General features: G+C 67.5%; 1 protein-coding gene across 2 annotated transcripts; it reads left to right on the top strand.

Annotated features, from left to right (window-relative positions):
- Window positions 1-2,963: 2,963 nt before the first annotated feature.
- TBX1 (T-box transcription factor 1) lies at window positions 2,964-9,464 on the top strand. 2 transcript variants are annotated; one of them, XM_062182402.1, is made up of 8 exons: window positions 2,964-3,012; window positions 4,102-4,492; window positions 6,201-6,302; window positions 7,092-7,263; window positions 7,680-7,835; window positions 8,382-8,449; window positions 8,571-8,671; window positions 8,980-9,464. In XM_062182402.1, exons 1-8 carry the CDS (start codon window positions 2,979-2,981, stop codon window positions 9,462-9,464), a joined length of 1,509 nt encoding a protein of 502 aa, XP_062038386.1. In that variant the 5' UTR covers window positions 2,964-2,978. The 2 variants fall into 2 exon arrangements, with proteins under 2 accessions (XP_062038386.1, XP_062038387.1); XM_062182403.1 differs by lacking the exon at window positions 2,964-3,012 and having other exon boundaries at window positions 4,041-4,492.
- Window positions 9,465-14,174: the final 4,710 nt, after the last annotated feature.

Below are 14,174 nucleotides of genomic sequence, written 5' to 3'. Positions count from 1 at the left end.
AGCACTCCTGGGTGGGGCCAGCACTGGGGTGCAGCCCAGCACCCACGGGGGTCCCCGGGAAGGGCGCAGGCCAGAGAGGAGCCCCGGGCCAGCCTTGGGGCGCTCAACTATGCCTCTGATCCACGCCCCTTACCTACCGGTTGTCGACCAAAACCCGGCCTCAGTTTCAGGGCCGTGAAAATGGTCCCATCGGGGGCCCCTCTCCCCAGCTTCGCAGCACCCCTGGCTTGTCCTCAGTCCGCAGCGAGAGGCCGAGCGGCCCGCGCAGCCCGCACCCCCCACCAATGCGTCGCTCCCTACAGAAGTCAGCCAGGGCGCGCGGCTCACGACCCGCCCCCCACCCCGGCCTCGCTTCGCCTTCTCGGTCCTCACCAGGCCGTCTGGCTGCCAGGCCTCCGACCTCGCGGGAGTAGAGGCGCGGCCGGCAGGGGGAGCCGCGGCGGCCGGGCCGGTCCAGGTGAAGGAGAAACACTTCCCGCAGCCCGGAGCGCAGGGCCTCGGGTTCCCGCAGCACCGGCGCGCGCGCGCGCCGCGTGCGGGACGTCGGGCCACGCTGCGGGCGCGTTCCTCCGGGCCGCAGGAGGGCACCGGGGACTGGGGCGGCAGCCAGGAGCGCGGGGCCAGCGGGCAGTGCGGCGATCAAGGAGGCAGAGAGGGAGGGTCGGTCCGAGAAACCCTGCCTGGATGGACGGTGGGAGCGGCGGCCGGGTTGCGAGCAGGGGGCCCTAGTAGGTGTCCTCAGCCCAGGGCTCCCTTCGGGGGATTGGGGGTGCTGCCACCAAGCGGATGAGTCCGGGCAGCGGGTGGGACAGGGCCGGCTGCCTCTGCTGTGCTGGAAGCGTGGGACCCCTGCCTTCTTCCTGGTGTCCCTTCTCCAAGCCAGGGTCTCCTCCTCCCAGCCCGAGGCCCTCTGCTCCTGGCCCCTGCACCAAGGCAGCGGCGCAGCTGCAAATCTGGCTGTGTCAGGAAGGGGTTAACGGGGGCCTGGAGGACTCGGCTCCTGCATGCACCTGGGCTCCCTGGTCGCGGCCACCCACGCCCCCCTGCCCCCATCTCCGGAGTGTCCAGGACACCCCAAGTTTTTCACTTTCACTTCTCCCTGCTCAGTGCGGGCCTCACCGCAGGCTCCGCACCAGTCTGCTGCCCCCCAGGGAATACACGCAGGAACGAGGTTGGCTGGGGTGCGCAGGGCACACCTCAGGCACTCCAGCGTGCTGGGGCCCTGTGCACCCCAGAAAACCACCTGCAGCAGCCCCACCCTGCCACAGCTTCCGGGACCCAAGGCTTCCCTGGGTGCAGACCTCGGATGCTAGCCCAGTCGCCTGCATTACCTCTCCCACCTGGCCCCAGCCTGTCTCTCCTCTGCTTGACTGGGCTGGCCCTGGTCAGGGAGGGGGGTCTGGATCGCCCCCTCTCCCCCTGCTGATCCCACACCTCCCTGCTCCCTGGACCTGACCCTGTGTCCCTGTCACCTTCAGCACCTTGAATGGCCAGCATCCCCCTGGGCTCCAGCTGCAGGCCAGCGGGGGGCAGGGTGGAGGAAGGGAGAAGCGCGCTCTAAACTCAGTTCCTCACCCACTGCGCCCCAGACACGGAACTCCTTGCTTACTGGCTGCGCGCCTGCGTCCAGCCTCGGAATCAGTCTCCAGCCAGTCCTTCGCCCCTCCAACCCCCATCCCAAGCAAGCACAGGAAGGCCTCTGTAGCGTCACAAGCAAGGAGGCCCTGACCGGCAGGGGCCAAGGAGGCTGCTGGGAGGCCCTTCCAGCCTGCGAGACCCCTGGCAGGAAGGCTGCCTGCTGCACTGGTCAGAGGCTACGGGGACAGTACGTTGGGGGACGGCACGAGCTGACCAGTCAGGCCTCGGCAGCGGCAGGCCTTGCCCGAGCCGGCCGAAGGCTGGCTGTGCGGTGGCGAAGAAGCGGCAACTGACCAGGCAGCCAGAGCTTCTCCGACCCTTCTCCGACGTGTCCTAGGGCTCTCGCGGCCAGGCCAGGCCAGGCCCCGCCCCCCGGCCCTCCCTGCGCCTCGGCCGGTGCGGAGCGGGCACTGCCCACCCTCCGGATGTAACAGCGTCCCGGCCAGAGGCGGGCAGTGCGCGCACGGGTGCGCGCGTGACGCTCTCGGGCTCCCGGGGCTGCGCGGCCTGGGCGGCGTCCCTCGGCTCCGCGTTCCCCGGCCGCGACGGACGAGCTGACCCAAGGGGGCTGTGGTGGCATTGGCGGGGCTGGGTCCTGTCCCCGTGTTCTGAGCCACGGAGGCCGCTGCAGCCCTGGGGGCCCGGCCGCCCTTGGCCGGCTGGGGAGTCCACGCTGCCCTCTGCTCGTCCAGGTGCAGGGGTAGCTGGGGAGGCGGGGGGGGGGAGGCAGGAGGGGCGGAGGGCAAGGGGCAGGGCTGGGCCTAGGCATTCCCCCCCTCCCCGCACTGGTCCTTCGCGGGCACCCTGACACCTGAAGCTGGAGCTGAGTATTCCCCGCACAGGGGCCTCTGCTGCCGGACCGCAGAAGCTGAGGGTGGCCAGGCGCGGGGGAAGCAGGAGCTACGGGATGGTCCAGGGCCGTTGGTTCCCCCCGGGCGAGGGACCGGGAGCCGGCCTAGCAGGAAGGGTCCCGCGCTTCCAGGGTGCCCCGCCGTTGGGCCCCTCGGTCGCCACCAGCCCCCCGAGTCGGGAGCCGTGACGCCATCATCCCCTGGGCCTGGGGCTGGAGGCTGTGAGTGGCACCGCAGGCTCCCGCCCCCGGCCCCGTGGGCTGGGCTGGGCTGGGCGCGGTGCGGCGGCTGGGCGCACGCAGTCGGAGGCGGCGCCGCCGGCCAGGCCGCCGGGCGCCTATGGACTCGCGGAGCCCGCTGTCTCCCAGGGCCAGCGCGTTCAGCATCGCCTCTCTGGTTGCAGCCGAGGCCGCCGAGGGCACCGCCCACTGGGGTCCCGGGTCCTCTGACCCGGCGAAGCCGCGCCGGCTGCCCGGATCCCCGGCCGGGATGCACTTCAGCACCGTCACCAGGGATATGGAAGGTGAGCTTCCTGGCCGCGTCTACACCGGCCTGCCCGCCAGTCGCCCTGCCTGGACTGTTAGGAGGGAAGCGGCCCGCCGGGTGCAGAGTAGGCAGAAGGAGCTCCAGGCAGGGTGGGCTCCGTGCTCCTGGCTGCAACTCCGGAGTAGACAGGAAGGGTGGGTATCCCGCCCACAGCCTGCCACCCACCAGCCTAAGGCCCCGGCCTCGCAGACCGGCTGGAGGAGAAGGGACGATGTAGCCCCCGGCCCGGAGAGCTTTAAGCTTAAGAGGAGAGCTGGTGGGAGAGGAGCCCCTGGGGAAAAGGGAGAAGGAAAGTGGAGAGGAAAGATGGACAGAAAAATGGACACGAAGAAGAGATAAAGGCAGCAAGAACGAGAGAGAGAGGAGAACCTGAGCCCAGAAAATCATCAAGAAAAAATAAGTTTAAGTTTACTTTTTTTTTTTTTAAGAAAGGGGAGATCACGAATGACACAGTAGCACACGGAGAAATAGCCGGGCTGAGTTAGAGAGGCCGAGAGGGATGGAAACTAAAGCGAGCAGAAAGCAGGGAGAGGCGGGCGGGCGGAGGTGAGAGAACTAGGAAGGAGCCGCGGAGATACCGGGAGGAGGAGAGGGGTCGGGAGGCAGCCTTTGCAGAGGCGAGACAAAAGGTGAGGGCTCAGGGAGCCGGCGCGCACCGGCCCCGGCGCTCCGGGGAGCCGGTCCGGGCGGTCGGGGGGCCCCCGGGGGCCCGAGCGAGCCGGGGGGCCGGGGAGGGGGCCGCGGCGGGGGAGGGGCCGGGGCCGGAGTGGGGCGGGGGGGGGGCGGAGGAGGGGAGCGAGGCCATTGTCTGGGCGCGGGGGGTGGGGGTGCGCGGGGCGGGGCGGGGCGGGGCGGCTCCTCGGGGCCGGCCCGCGGTGTGGGGCGGCGCGGCCCCGGGCGCACGCAGCGCGCCGCGCAGCGCAGCGCAGCGCGGCGCCCGCCACTCGGGGCCGCGGCGCGGGCCAGCCAGCGCTCAACTCGGCGCGGGACGGCCCCCCGCGGGTCATGATCTCCGCCGTGTCCAGCCCGTGGCTCACGCAGCTCTCGCACTTCTGCGACGTTGCAGCCTTCACGGCCAGCAGCCTGAGCAGTCTGGGGGCCGCGGGGGGTTTGCCGGGCGCCGACCCGTACGGCCCGCGCGAGCCGCCGCCGCGCTACGACCCGTGCGCCGCCGCCGCCGCCGCCGCCACCGCCCCCGGCGCCCAGGGCCCGCCGCCGCCGCCGCCGCCGCGCGCCTACCCTTTCGCGCCGGCCACTGGGGCCGCCAGTAACGCCGCCGCCGCCGCCGCCGCCGCCGCCGAGCCCGAGGGCCCCGGGGCTAGTTGCGCGGCGGCCGCCAAGGCACCGGTGAAGAAGAACGCGAAGGTGGCCAGCGTGAGCGTGCAGCTGGAGATGAAGGCGCTATGGGACGAGTTCAACCAGCTGGGCACGGAGATGATCGTTACCAAGGCCGGCAGGTCAGGGTGCCCCTCCGCGTGCCGCGCGCGCCGCCGTCGGACCCGGGTGGAGCGGGGCTGTGGGGGTGGGGGCGCGGCCCGGCCACCTGCGGGGGGCTCCCCCTCCCCTGTCGTCCGACCGCGCGCTGGGCTCCGCGCCGTCCCGGCTCGGGCGACGGCCTCCAGCGCGCGTTGGGGGGACACTGGCGCCCGGGCTTGCGGGACCTGCAGCTCCAGCGGGGCCGGCCCGGACCGCGCGCGCGCGCACACACACACGCACGCACGCACACACACACACACACACCCAGCCGAGGAAGCCGGCCCGGGGCCGCCCAGCCGTCTCCCTCAAGATCCCACTTCAAAGAAAGTCGGCTTGGGTTGCCGAATTCAGTCTATGCGGGCAAGATAGAGCAGCTCGTCGGGCAGTTGTCTGGACGGTTTGGGGGTGGGGTGGGATGGGGTGAGGTGGGAGTAGATTGAGACCCCCACAAACAGTGCTGCTGGGGCCTGTGGAAGGCTGCCCCCCCCCCCCCGGGGGTTGCTCAGGCCTAGGTTTCGTGGGGCCTGGGCCGCGGCACGCACGCCACCTCCTTGCCATTGGCCTGTATTTGTTTTAAGAGCTCAGAGAAGGGAACTGGTTCCGCAGACGCATCTGACTTGACCAGCGACAGACAAAGGCGGGTGCAGGGCCCTGCCCAGTGTACACAGCAGCTCGGTGTCCGCACAGCCAGAGGGGAGCTTGGGGCCTCTCTGCAAAGCCGCAGCCACTGGGAGGTTTCTGTTTCTCCGCTGTCGAGTTCTCTCTGGGCAGCACCGGGCCTGTGCTCTGCTCCCCTTCTGGTCTTGTCCTGGGTCGGTGGCCCAGGCCAGCAACAAGGACCTTCACCCAGGGGACCCCACGTTCTGCCTGCAGGGGCTCCCCGTGGCAGGGAGGTGGCGGGAGGCTTGTCCTTGGCTGCCTGTGAAAGGACTGGGAAGTGGGAGCCCAGCCTGGGGCTGTCCTCCAGGGCCCAGTAGCCAGCACTGCTGTGCCACCAGGCACGGAAAAAAGCCCCCGTAGGAGCTGCAAAAATGTTCACTGAGTCGGGTCGGGGTCCCGAGGAGACGGGATTTGGAGGAAGGGGGAGGCATGGCGAAGGTCTGCCCTGGGCGGCGGGAACTTGGGCCTGGGTCTTTGCGCATGGGGGAGGCCCTCCCCACCCCCAGAATCGGGTTGGGGCCCAAGAGGCCTGGAATTGTGCACCCAGGGGCCTCGGCCCCAGCTGGAGGGGCCACCCGGAGCTGCTCAGTCAGCCAGATGACCCGGTTTCACTTTGTTGGAGCCGGGAGCCACTGAGCTGGAGCTGGGGAAGAGACCGGTGAGGCTGCGGGTGACACTGCTTAGGCGTCCTGCTGCTGGCCGGGCCAGGAGCAAGGCTTGTCTAGGTCTAGGCAGGCAAAAAAAAAAAAAAAAGTGGAGGAAGGCTGGGGCAGAGGGGGCTCCACGGCCCAGCCCCAGCGTGGGGCTTGCTGTTTCTGTTTGGGAGACCGGCCTGAGCGGCCCTGTCGCTGGCTGCACTTGCCCATCACCACTGTGACCAGGAAAGGGGGCCTCTAGTTTGGGGTGAGAGCGGCTAAGTCCCGGGGTGGAAGATGAGATGGAAAAGGCTGGGCCCATCCCAGCCAGGGGTACCCCCTCCGAGGGAGGCTGGAGGAGAGGGGTGACCTGAGGCTCCTGTCCGGTCCCCAGGCGCATGTTCCCCACTTTCCAAGTGAAACTCTTCGGCATGGATCCCATGGCGGAGTACATGTTGCTCATGGATTTTGTGCCGGTGGACGACAAGCGTTACCGGTGAGCCAGCCCTCGGGGTCACCCTGGGCCTGGGGCGGGAGCCCTGGGGAGCGTCAGTGAGTAGCCGGGTCCTCCCGGGCACCTGCACCCGGCTTCTCATACCGGCCTTCTCGACCTTCTCCCTCCCCTGTGGCCATCCAACCGAATACTTGCCCCCCACACACGCCTACGTGCACAGGCTGACTCTCCCCCCTCCCGCCACACAGGTCCCAGACAGCTTCTCCCCTCCCCCAATTTCTTCGGGGCGCCCGCTGCCACCACAGCCAGGCAGGAATGCCATGTTCCTTCCCCCCCCACTCCCCATCCCCAGGGAAACGCTGGGTCCCCGAGCCGGGGCCGGAAAGGAGGGGTGGCTGGGAGAGATTATGCAGGGCGGGCCTGGGCAGCTGGGACAATTAAAAGCAATTAATAAAAGGAACGGTGGACCGCCCTGCGCCCGAGGCTGCGGGCAAGGCCACATCCAAGGCTCCTGCCGCGTCGGCACCGGCCAACAGCCACTGGGCAGGCAGACCCGCGTGCAGCGAAACCAGGAGCCGTGGGGAACGCGGCTTCGCTTTCCCAGGTCCCAGCAGGGTCCCTGCTCCTGGCTTGGTCGCAGGTTGTGGGCTGCAGGGGGTTTTCTGGTTTCCCCAGCCCCCCGGGGGAAGAGACTGCCCACCCAGGAGGACTTGAATTCCATCAGTGGCTCTTCCCCCAGCACCCCGGCAGGGGCAAGGGCCGAGGCAGCCTTGGTCCACCCCCACCATGGCAGGGGGGGGGGACCCTCATTCCGGTGCCGGCGCCCGCCAGGTACGCCTTCCACAGCTCCTCCTGGCTGGTGGCGGGCAAGGCAGATCCTGCCACACCGGGCCGCGTGCATTACCACCCGGACTCGCCGGCCAAGGGCGCACAGTGGATGAAGCAGATCGTGTCCTTCGACAAGCTCAAGCTGACCAACAACCTGCTGGACGATAACGGCCACGTGAGCAGCCCCCGGGGTCCCGCTGCAGGGCCTCCAGGGTCCCCGGCGATCGGGGGCAGTGGCTGGGGTGGGTGCGCCCACCGGGGCCAGGCTGTGGGGGAGAGCAGGCTGGGCAGAGGCTGGGGCAGGCAGGAAGCTGTGTGGAATTCACTCCATGCCGGAGCAGTGGCCTCACCGACTTGCTGGCTGTGTCGTTCACTGCCTATGGGGGACCTAAGGAAAGAGAAGCCCAACTCCAGCGTTCTCTTCCGGCCGCGGGGGCAGCCCTTCCCGGCAGTCCCCAGTGGGTCTCGGCTTCTCGGGAGCTGAGCATTTTCTGTCCCTGACCCAGGAAGCCCCGTTGCTGACTCTCGGCTCCTTTTGTAACTCCCACCACCCCACTGGAGCCGATGCCCCTCCCCCACCTTGTCTTCCAGATCATTCTAAACTCCATGCACAGATACCAGCCCCGTTTCCATGTGGTCTACGTGGACCCGCGCAAAGACAGTGAGAAGTACGCCGAGGAGAACTTCAAAACCTTCGTGTTCGAGGAAACTCGCTTCACAGCCGTCACCGCCTACCAGAACCACCGGGTGAGGCTCGGCGGGTCCTGCGGCGCGGGTGCTGCGGACGGTGCGGCACGACACTACCCCCCTCCTCTCCTTCCAAGGGCCAGCCCCCTATCAGCTTGACCTTTGCAGCAGCGACTGTCACTCTGAGGGCAACCGGAAAGTTTGTTTTCCAAACCATTCCGGAAACTTCCCATCAGGGGAGCCTGGGTCGGAGGCTTCCCGAGAATCCTAGGACGTCCACCCGGTTCTCCATCCCCGTACTGCGAACGACGTGCCCATCCCAGCCATGGGGCACAGGGGTCTACATCCCCACTCACCCAGGGCGCGGCAAAGTGAAGACCCCTCTCCCCCACCACCACTACCACCAAGGAGGGAGACGAAGCCCCTCCCCAGGCGCGCGCTGCAGGAGGGAGGCGCGACCTCCCGGGGGGAGGGGCAGGCGGCACAGCGAGGTCTTTCCTGGAGGGGGACCTCCTAACACTCCCCGATCGCCCCCTCCCCTCCCCGTCCACCGCCCCGCGGGGTCGCGTGGCCGCCGGCTGCTAGTTCAAGCCCGCTTCCCTGTAGATCACGCAACTCAAGATCGCCAGCAACCCCTTCGCCAAAGGTTTCCGCGACTGTGATCCCGAGGACTGGTGAGTATGCTCCAAGCAGACAGCGGACACCACTCTCCCGCCCCCTTCCCTGCCTGGGGGCGCCCGGCCGGGGTGGGGTGGGGTGGGGGGCGCCGCCCTCACGCCCCGCCCTGCTTCCCAGGCCCCGGAACCACCGGCCCGGCGCGCTGCCGCTCATGAGCGCCTTCGCGCGCTCGCGGAACCCGGTGGCCTCCCCGACGCAGCCCAATGGCGCCGAGAAAGGTAAGCTGGGGGTCGAGGACCTGGGGCCACGGCCGCGCCCGGCCTCGCCTGCGCCCCTTCCCCAGCCCCACCCCCTCCCCAGCGTGCTCGCGGCCTTGGCGCGCGCGGGTTGCACAACGGCCCGGGCAAGCGCGCACTCGCCCGGCCCGGCCCGACGGCTGCGCCCCGCCCGCGGGCCCCACCCCGCCTCCTCCTCTGCCGCCGCCCGCCCGCCCGCCGGCCGGCCCGCCGAGGGGCGCAGGCCCCGGGGAAGCACCCGGGGCGCCCGAGCGCGCGGCCTCTCGCTCACCCCTCGGCACTCCCCGCAGACGCGGCCGAGGCCCGGCGAGAGTTCGAGCGCGACGCGGGCGGGCCGGCCGTGCTGGCGGATCCCGCGCACCCGCCGCAGCTGCTGGCGCGGGTGCTGAGCCCCGCGCTGCCCGGGGCCGGCGGCGCCGGCGGACTCGTGCCGCTGCCCGGCGCTCCCGGAGGCCGGCCCAGCCCCCCGCACCCGGAGCTGCGCCTGGAGGCGCCCGGCGCGTCGGAGCCGCTGCACCACCACCCCTACAAGTATCCGGCAGCCGCCTACGACCACTATCTCGGGGCCAAGAGCCGGCCGGCGCCCTATCCGCTCCCGGGTCTGCGCGGCCACGGCTACCACCCGCACGCGCACGCACACCCGCACGCGCACCATCACCCGGCCGTGAGCCCGGCCGCCGCCGCCGCAGCAGCCGCCGCCGCCGCCGCCGCAGCCAACATGTACTCGTCCGCGGGTCCCGCACCGCCCGGCCCCTACGACTACTGCCCCAGATAACCCGCGCCCCGACGGCCGGCCCGGGCAGGAGCGCGCTTCCTAGCCCGGGGCCGCCACGGGTCGCCCCTTCCCCGGCCTCGAGGTCCTTAGGGTGGGAGGGTGGGGGTCTCTGCAGCCGCCAGCCCCAAGGGCCGCGCGGGGATCCCCCTGCCCGCCAGTGCCAAATCACCCGGTCTGAGGCAGTTGGGGAAGCGGGTATTTATTGTTCTCCCTCCCCTTGGACCGCGTCGTCCTGTGGCCGGCCGGCAGTTGCAGTGTAGACGACCCGAGCGAGAGCCCCCGCCGGCAGGCGGTGTAGATACGTGTAGATATGTGTAGATACTGTAGATAACTGCGCCGGCGCCGACTTGATAAACGGTTTCGCCTCTTTTGGAAGCTGCCTGCGTGTCCTCCTGTTTGTGTTAAGATTGAGCGCTGGTGCGCTCGTGCGTGTGTGCGCGCAGGGAGACGAGGACCCGACTTCGGGTTTGGGGGTGAGAATGAGTCCGGGATGAGCTGGGGACTTTGAGCTCGCTGCAGGACGTACCAGGCGGGTGGTGTCCCAGGTTCGGGCTGTGCCGAGCCTGCCTTCCCGGAGTCCCTCTGCGTGTGCATTCCGCCTTGTTTCAAGTCTTGAACACCTGCAGGTGCGCCCCTGTGCCACGACGCGGCCCCGGCCTCCCCCCCCCCCGTGCCCCCGGCACACCCCTGCCCCTGCCCTGCCCTGTGTTCAGGATTCGTCCGGTGCTTTTCCGTGGAAGCCGGGAATGAACGGTCCTGACGGGACACTGTCCAACCCCGACTGGGAGAGGAAGAAGCCCTTGACCTTGGGGGGACCACGGAAACACGAAAACAGGCGGCTCTGCTCCGCTCCGGCGTTTCCTCTGGCCGAGCCAGCTCGCGCTTCCCCCATGTTTATTGATTTTATGCGCTGCGAGTGTCCCCGTGGAGTGACCCGCTCGAGGGGGGCACAATGACAGTGGTCATGAGTCATCTCCAAACCTGTGTGCGCAGCGTTTTCCCAGGCCAGGTGGCCGAGGGACCTCTCCCCGTTAACTCAACACCGAGGACGGGGGGCCAGCGAAACCCTTTGATCCCTCCCTTCCTGCGTGGGACTGGAGGGAAAAAGCTGACAGTTCGTCATTGTCAAGGCTGCTGACACGGGATGAACGGGAAACACACGTGGCCGGGGCTCTCCCCCCTCTCCACCCCTCCCACACCCCACCCCCACCCTCGGTGCCTGTCCCAGTGTCCCTGCCTCTCCTACGTGGCAGCGCCAGCCTCTCCAAGGACACACCAAGGGGTTTCCAGATGTCGGTCCTGGGACTGGACCCGTTCTTTCGTGCCGGATGTGTTTGCCCTGATGGTGCGAAGCTACTACGACAATGACGGGGCTTTGTGGTCGGAAGGCGGGGCGGAGGAGGTGACCAGGGTGTGATGGCTCCTATCACGTCCTCCCCATGGCCAGCGGACTCCATGTGCCCACCACTTCCCGCCAGAGCAAGGCGGCTCTGCAGCCCATTTCCCGGTCCTGCTCTCTCCCGTGCCCCTTGGAATCAGTGGCCTGTGACAGGAGGCTCCTGGCCCGGCACAGCCCATTTACGCCTCGCACCGTCTCCTGCTTTGTCTTTGGGAGACCAGGGTTCCCCGCCTTGGTTTTGGGCGAAGCTGGAGGGAAAAGCTGTCCTCTGAGTGATTCACAGCACAGAGACAGGACCTAGGAGGTGCAGCTCCCTGGCTGACGAATCTCCTAGCAGGATGCCTGTCAGCATGGCCACCAAGTGGCCAAGTGTGGCTGCAGCATTAAAAAAATTTTTTTTTTGGTGGGGCTGTGAGGGGGAAGATTTTATTTATTTGAAAGGCAGAGTCAGAGAGAGAGGAGAGAGAGAGAGAGATCTTCCCTCTGCTGGCTCGCTTCCCAGATGGCTGCAACAGCCGGGGCTGATCCATGCTGAAGCCAGGAGCCTGGAACTGCATCTGGGTCTCCCATGTGGGTGGCAGGTTCATTAGCAGGGAGCTGGATCAGAAGTGGAGCAGCCGGGATTCGAACCGGCGAGCATGTGGGATGCCGGTACACAGGTGGTGGCTTAACCCGATGTGCCACTCAACACTGATTGATGTATTTGGAAGAATTACAGAGAGAGGGAGAGGGAGGGAAGGGCGGGGAGAGAGAGAGGGAGATAAATTTTCCCATCCACTGGTTAGCTCCCCAAATGCCTGCAGTATACAGGGCTGGCCAGGCAGAGTCAGAAGCCAGGTCTCCCATGTGGCTGGCAGGGGCCCCAGCACTCGAGGCATCATCACCACTTTCCAGGGTGCACGTTAGCGGGAGGCTGGGTCAGAAGCTGAGCCGGGCCCCAGGCCCCTGATACGGGATCCAGGGGTCTTAACGGCCGTGCAGAATGCCCAGCCAGCCCCCAGCCTCCCCGCCCCGTTTTACATGTTCCTGACTTTATAAAAACAAACACTGTGGTCTCCATCCCGATCCCAGTGCCCAGCGACGACGGATGGACTGAAGTCCCCCACCCCCAACCTCGGCCTCTGCAGGTGAGGGCGCCCCGTGCGTGGGGGAGGGACCCGAGGAGGAATCTGTCCGTCTGCGAACTCCTCCTAAAACGGGAGCCGGCGGCGGGGCGCGGGGTGTGGCGAGGCCCCTCAGGACCGCCGCGCACCGTCTCTGTCTCTCGTGCATCCCCGGAACGAGTGCGCGGTGAGCGCCCCCCAGCGGCAGGCAGGTGCGGTCTGGCTGCTCCCCGGCCGGCGGCCGGGCTGGGAGGCGGGGCCTTTGGGAGGTGACGTGCGCCTGGGGGCGGAGCCCAGGGAGAGAGAAGAGGAGAGTGAGCCCTCCTGAGTGAAAGGGCCCTTTGCATGAGCCAGCGGTGCTGCCAGTCCGTTTAGGACGTGTTACAGCCCTGCCCTGGATCTTCCTGGGGGAGGGCGGGGTCCCAGGTGATCCGGAGCCTCATCCTGCCCTCTGACCCCAGCCCGTGGCCAGAACTCCCGGGTCTAGACTCCTCCAGAGTCTTAAGGAAACCACAGACACTCGACTCAGGGGGACAGAAATCTATACTGTGCGTTTTGGGGGGCTGGGGGTGGGGTGGGAGGGGCGTCCAGGCCCCCAGCCCTTTGCATCCCAGCTAAAGGATCTAAGGAATGCCAGGATCCTGGTGACCCCACAGGTGCTTAGCTTGGCCAAGACCAAGCCCAGAGCCACACCCAGTCTTTCCTGGTCTCCTGCCGCTGCCCTGGGGGAGGCCTGCCTGGACGGGGCCTTTGGGGTGCCGAGGGAGGAGTGCACAGGGATCCAGGTGTGGGGTGAAGTCTGTTCAGCTGCAGAGGGAAAAAGAGACCCCACAGTGGTCTTGGGGCTCCAGCCCCACCCCACCCCGCCCCGGGGCCACCCTCCAGCTGGAGAAATCTGAGGAGGGGCGGAGCGTGTGGGATCTGTGTGATGACAGCTTCAGGAGTTTGAGACACTGCACTGCAGGTGTGTGGAGCTCCACGTGGCTGCAGCCACCTGGGGCACAGCCAGCCAGCCTCATGCCGGTGGACGGTGGCCGCGCAGCCCAGCCTAGAGCTGGCAGGAAGGAGAGCACCATGAGTCTGTTCCAGAGGCCCCATGCCTCGGTTTCCCCTGCTGATCCCTATCACAGTCAGGGAGAGGCAAGATGAATGTTCCAGCACCCCCAGCTCACACAGGGGCCTCCAGCATTCGCCAGAGAGCTTCCCCTGACCATGATAGGATCTGCTGGTCCACTCCCCAAATGGCTGCAATGGCCAGAGCTGCGCCAATCCGAAGCCAGGAGCTAGGTGCTTCTTCTGGGTCTCCCATGTGAGTGCAGGGGCCCAAGGACCTGGGCCATCTTCTACTGCTTTCCCAGGCCATACCAGAGAGTTGGATCGGAAGAGGAGCAGCCGGGTCTTGAACCAGTGCCCATATGGGATGCCGGCCCTACAGGCGGCGGCTCTACCTGCTGCGCCACAGCGCTGCCCCTCCAGCCACTCTCGCACCTGTGCCTCCTTCGCCCCTGAGCCACCTCTGCACCCTTCAGGAGCGCAGCTGAAGGCAGGCAGGAGACACAGCCCCAGGCTGGGGCACTGCAGGGCGGTGGCATCCCACGTGTCCCCTGACTCACAGTTAAAGAAAGAAAGACAAACTCAAGCAGCTTTTTCTAAAAAAACTATTTATTTATGTATTGAAAGGCAGAGTGACAGAGAGAGAGGTGTTCCATCTGCTGGTTCACTTCCCAAACAGCTGCAATGGCCACATCTGGGCCAGGCTGAAGCCAGGAGCCAGGAGCCAGGAGCTCCATCCCAGCAAGCCGGGACCCTTTTCCACGTTTCCGAAACCACGCATGGTGCTTCTGATTCCACCCCCTTCCTGCTTGTTCTGTTCCTTCAAACCAGGTGCCCCACCCCCACCCCACCCTGCAGACCCCGCCAGGTCTACGTGTGGCAAAGAGCCCAGGCAAAGGTTTCAAAGCAGCCCCCATGGAGGAGCCGCTTGGGGTTTAATAGCAGTAATTAAACGATCTCCTTAATTACAAGGAGGACCCGCATGGCCAGCATGCTTTATCTATCAGCCCTCGATCACACGAGGTAAGCCCTTAATCCCCTCCTTCCAGTGCCCCCCCCCCCCGGCCCTGGGCCCTGCTCCAGCAATGCAGACCCCCCCGGGGGGCGTGTGGAGGCGCAGCACCCGCTGCACTACAGGGGATTTTCCCATTGGCA

The sequence above is a fragment of the Lepus europaeus genome, chromosome 23 (genome assembly GCF_033115175.1).
Source record: "Lepus europaeus isolate LE1 chromosome 23, mLepTim1.pri, whole genome shotgun sequence".
Lineage (NCBI taxonomy): Eukaryota > Metazoa > Chordata > Mammalia > Lagomorpha > Leporidae > Lepus > Lepus europaeus.
Note: the sequence above shows the minus strand (reverse complement) of the source record. Positions and strands in the feature narration are given on the sequence as shown.

Coding starts and splice junctions, on each gene's coding strand:
- TBX1 (XM_062182403.1), top strand. CDS start 4,041: ATGATCTCCGCCGTGTCCAGCCCGTGGCTCACGCAGCTCTCGCACTTC. Junction 4,493..6,200: donor ATCGTTACCAAGGCCGGCAG/GTCAGGGTGCCC, acceptor TCCGGTCCCCAG/GCGCATGTTCCCCACTTTCC. Junction 8,450..8,570: donor GACTGTGATCCCGAGGACTG/GTGAGTATGCTC, acceptor CCTGCTTCCCAG/GCCCCGGAACCACCGGCCCG.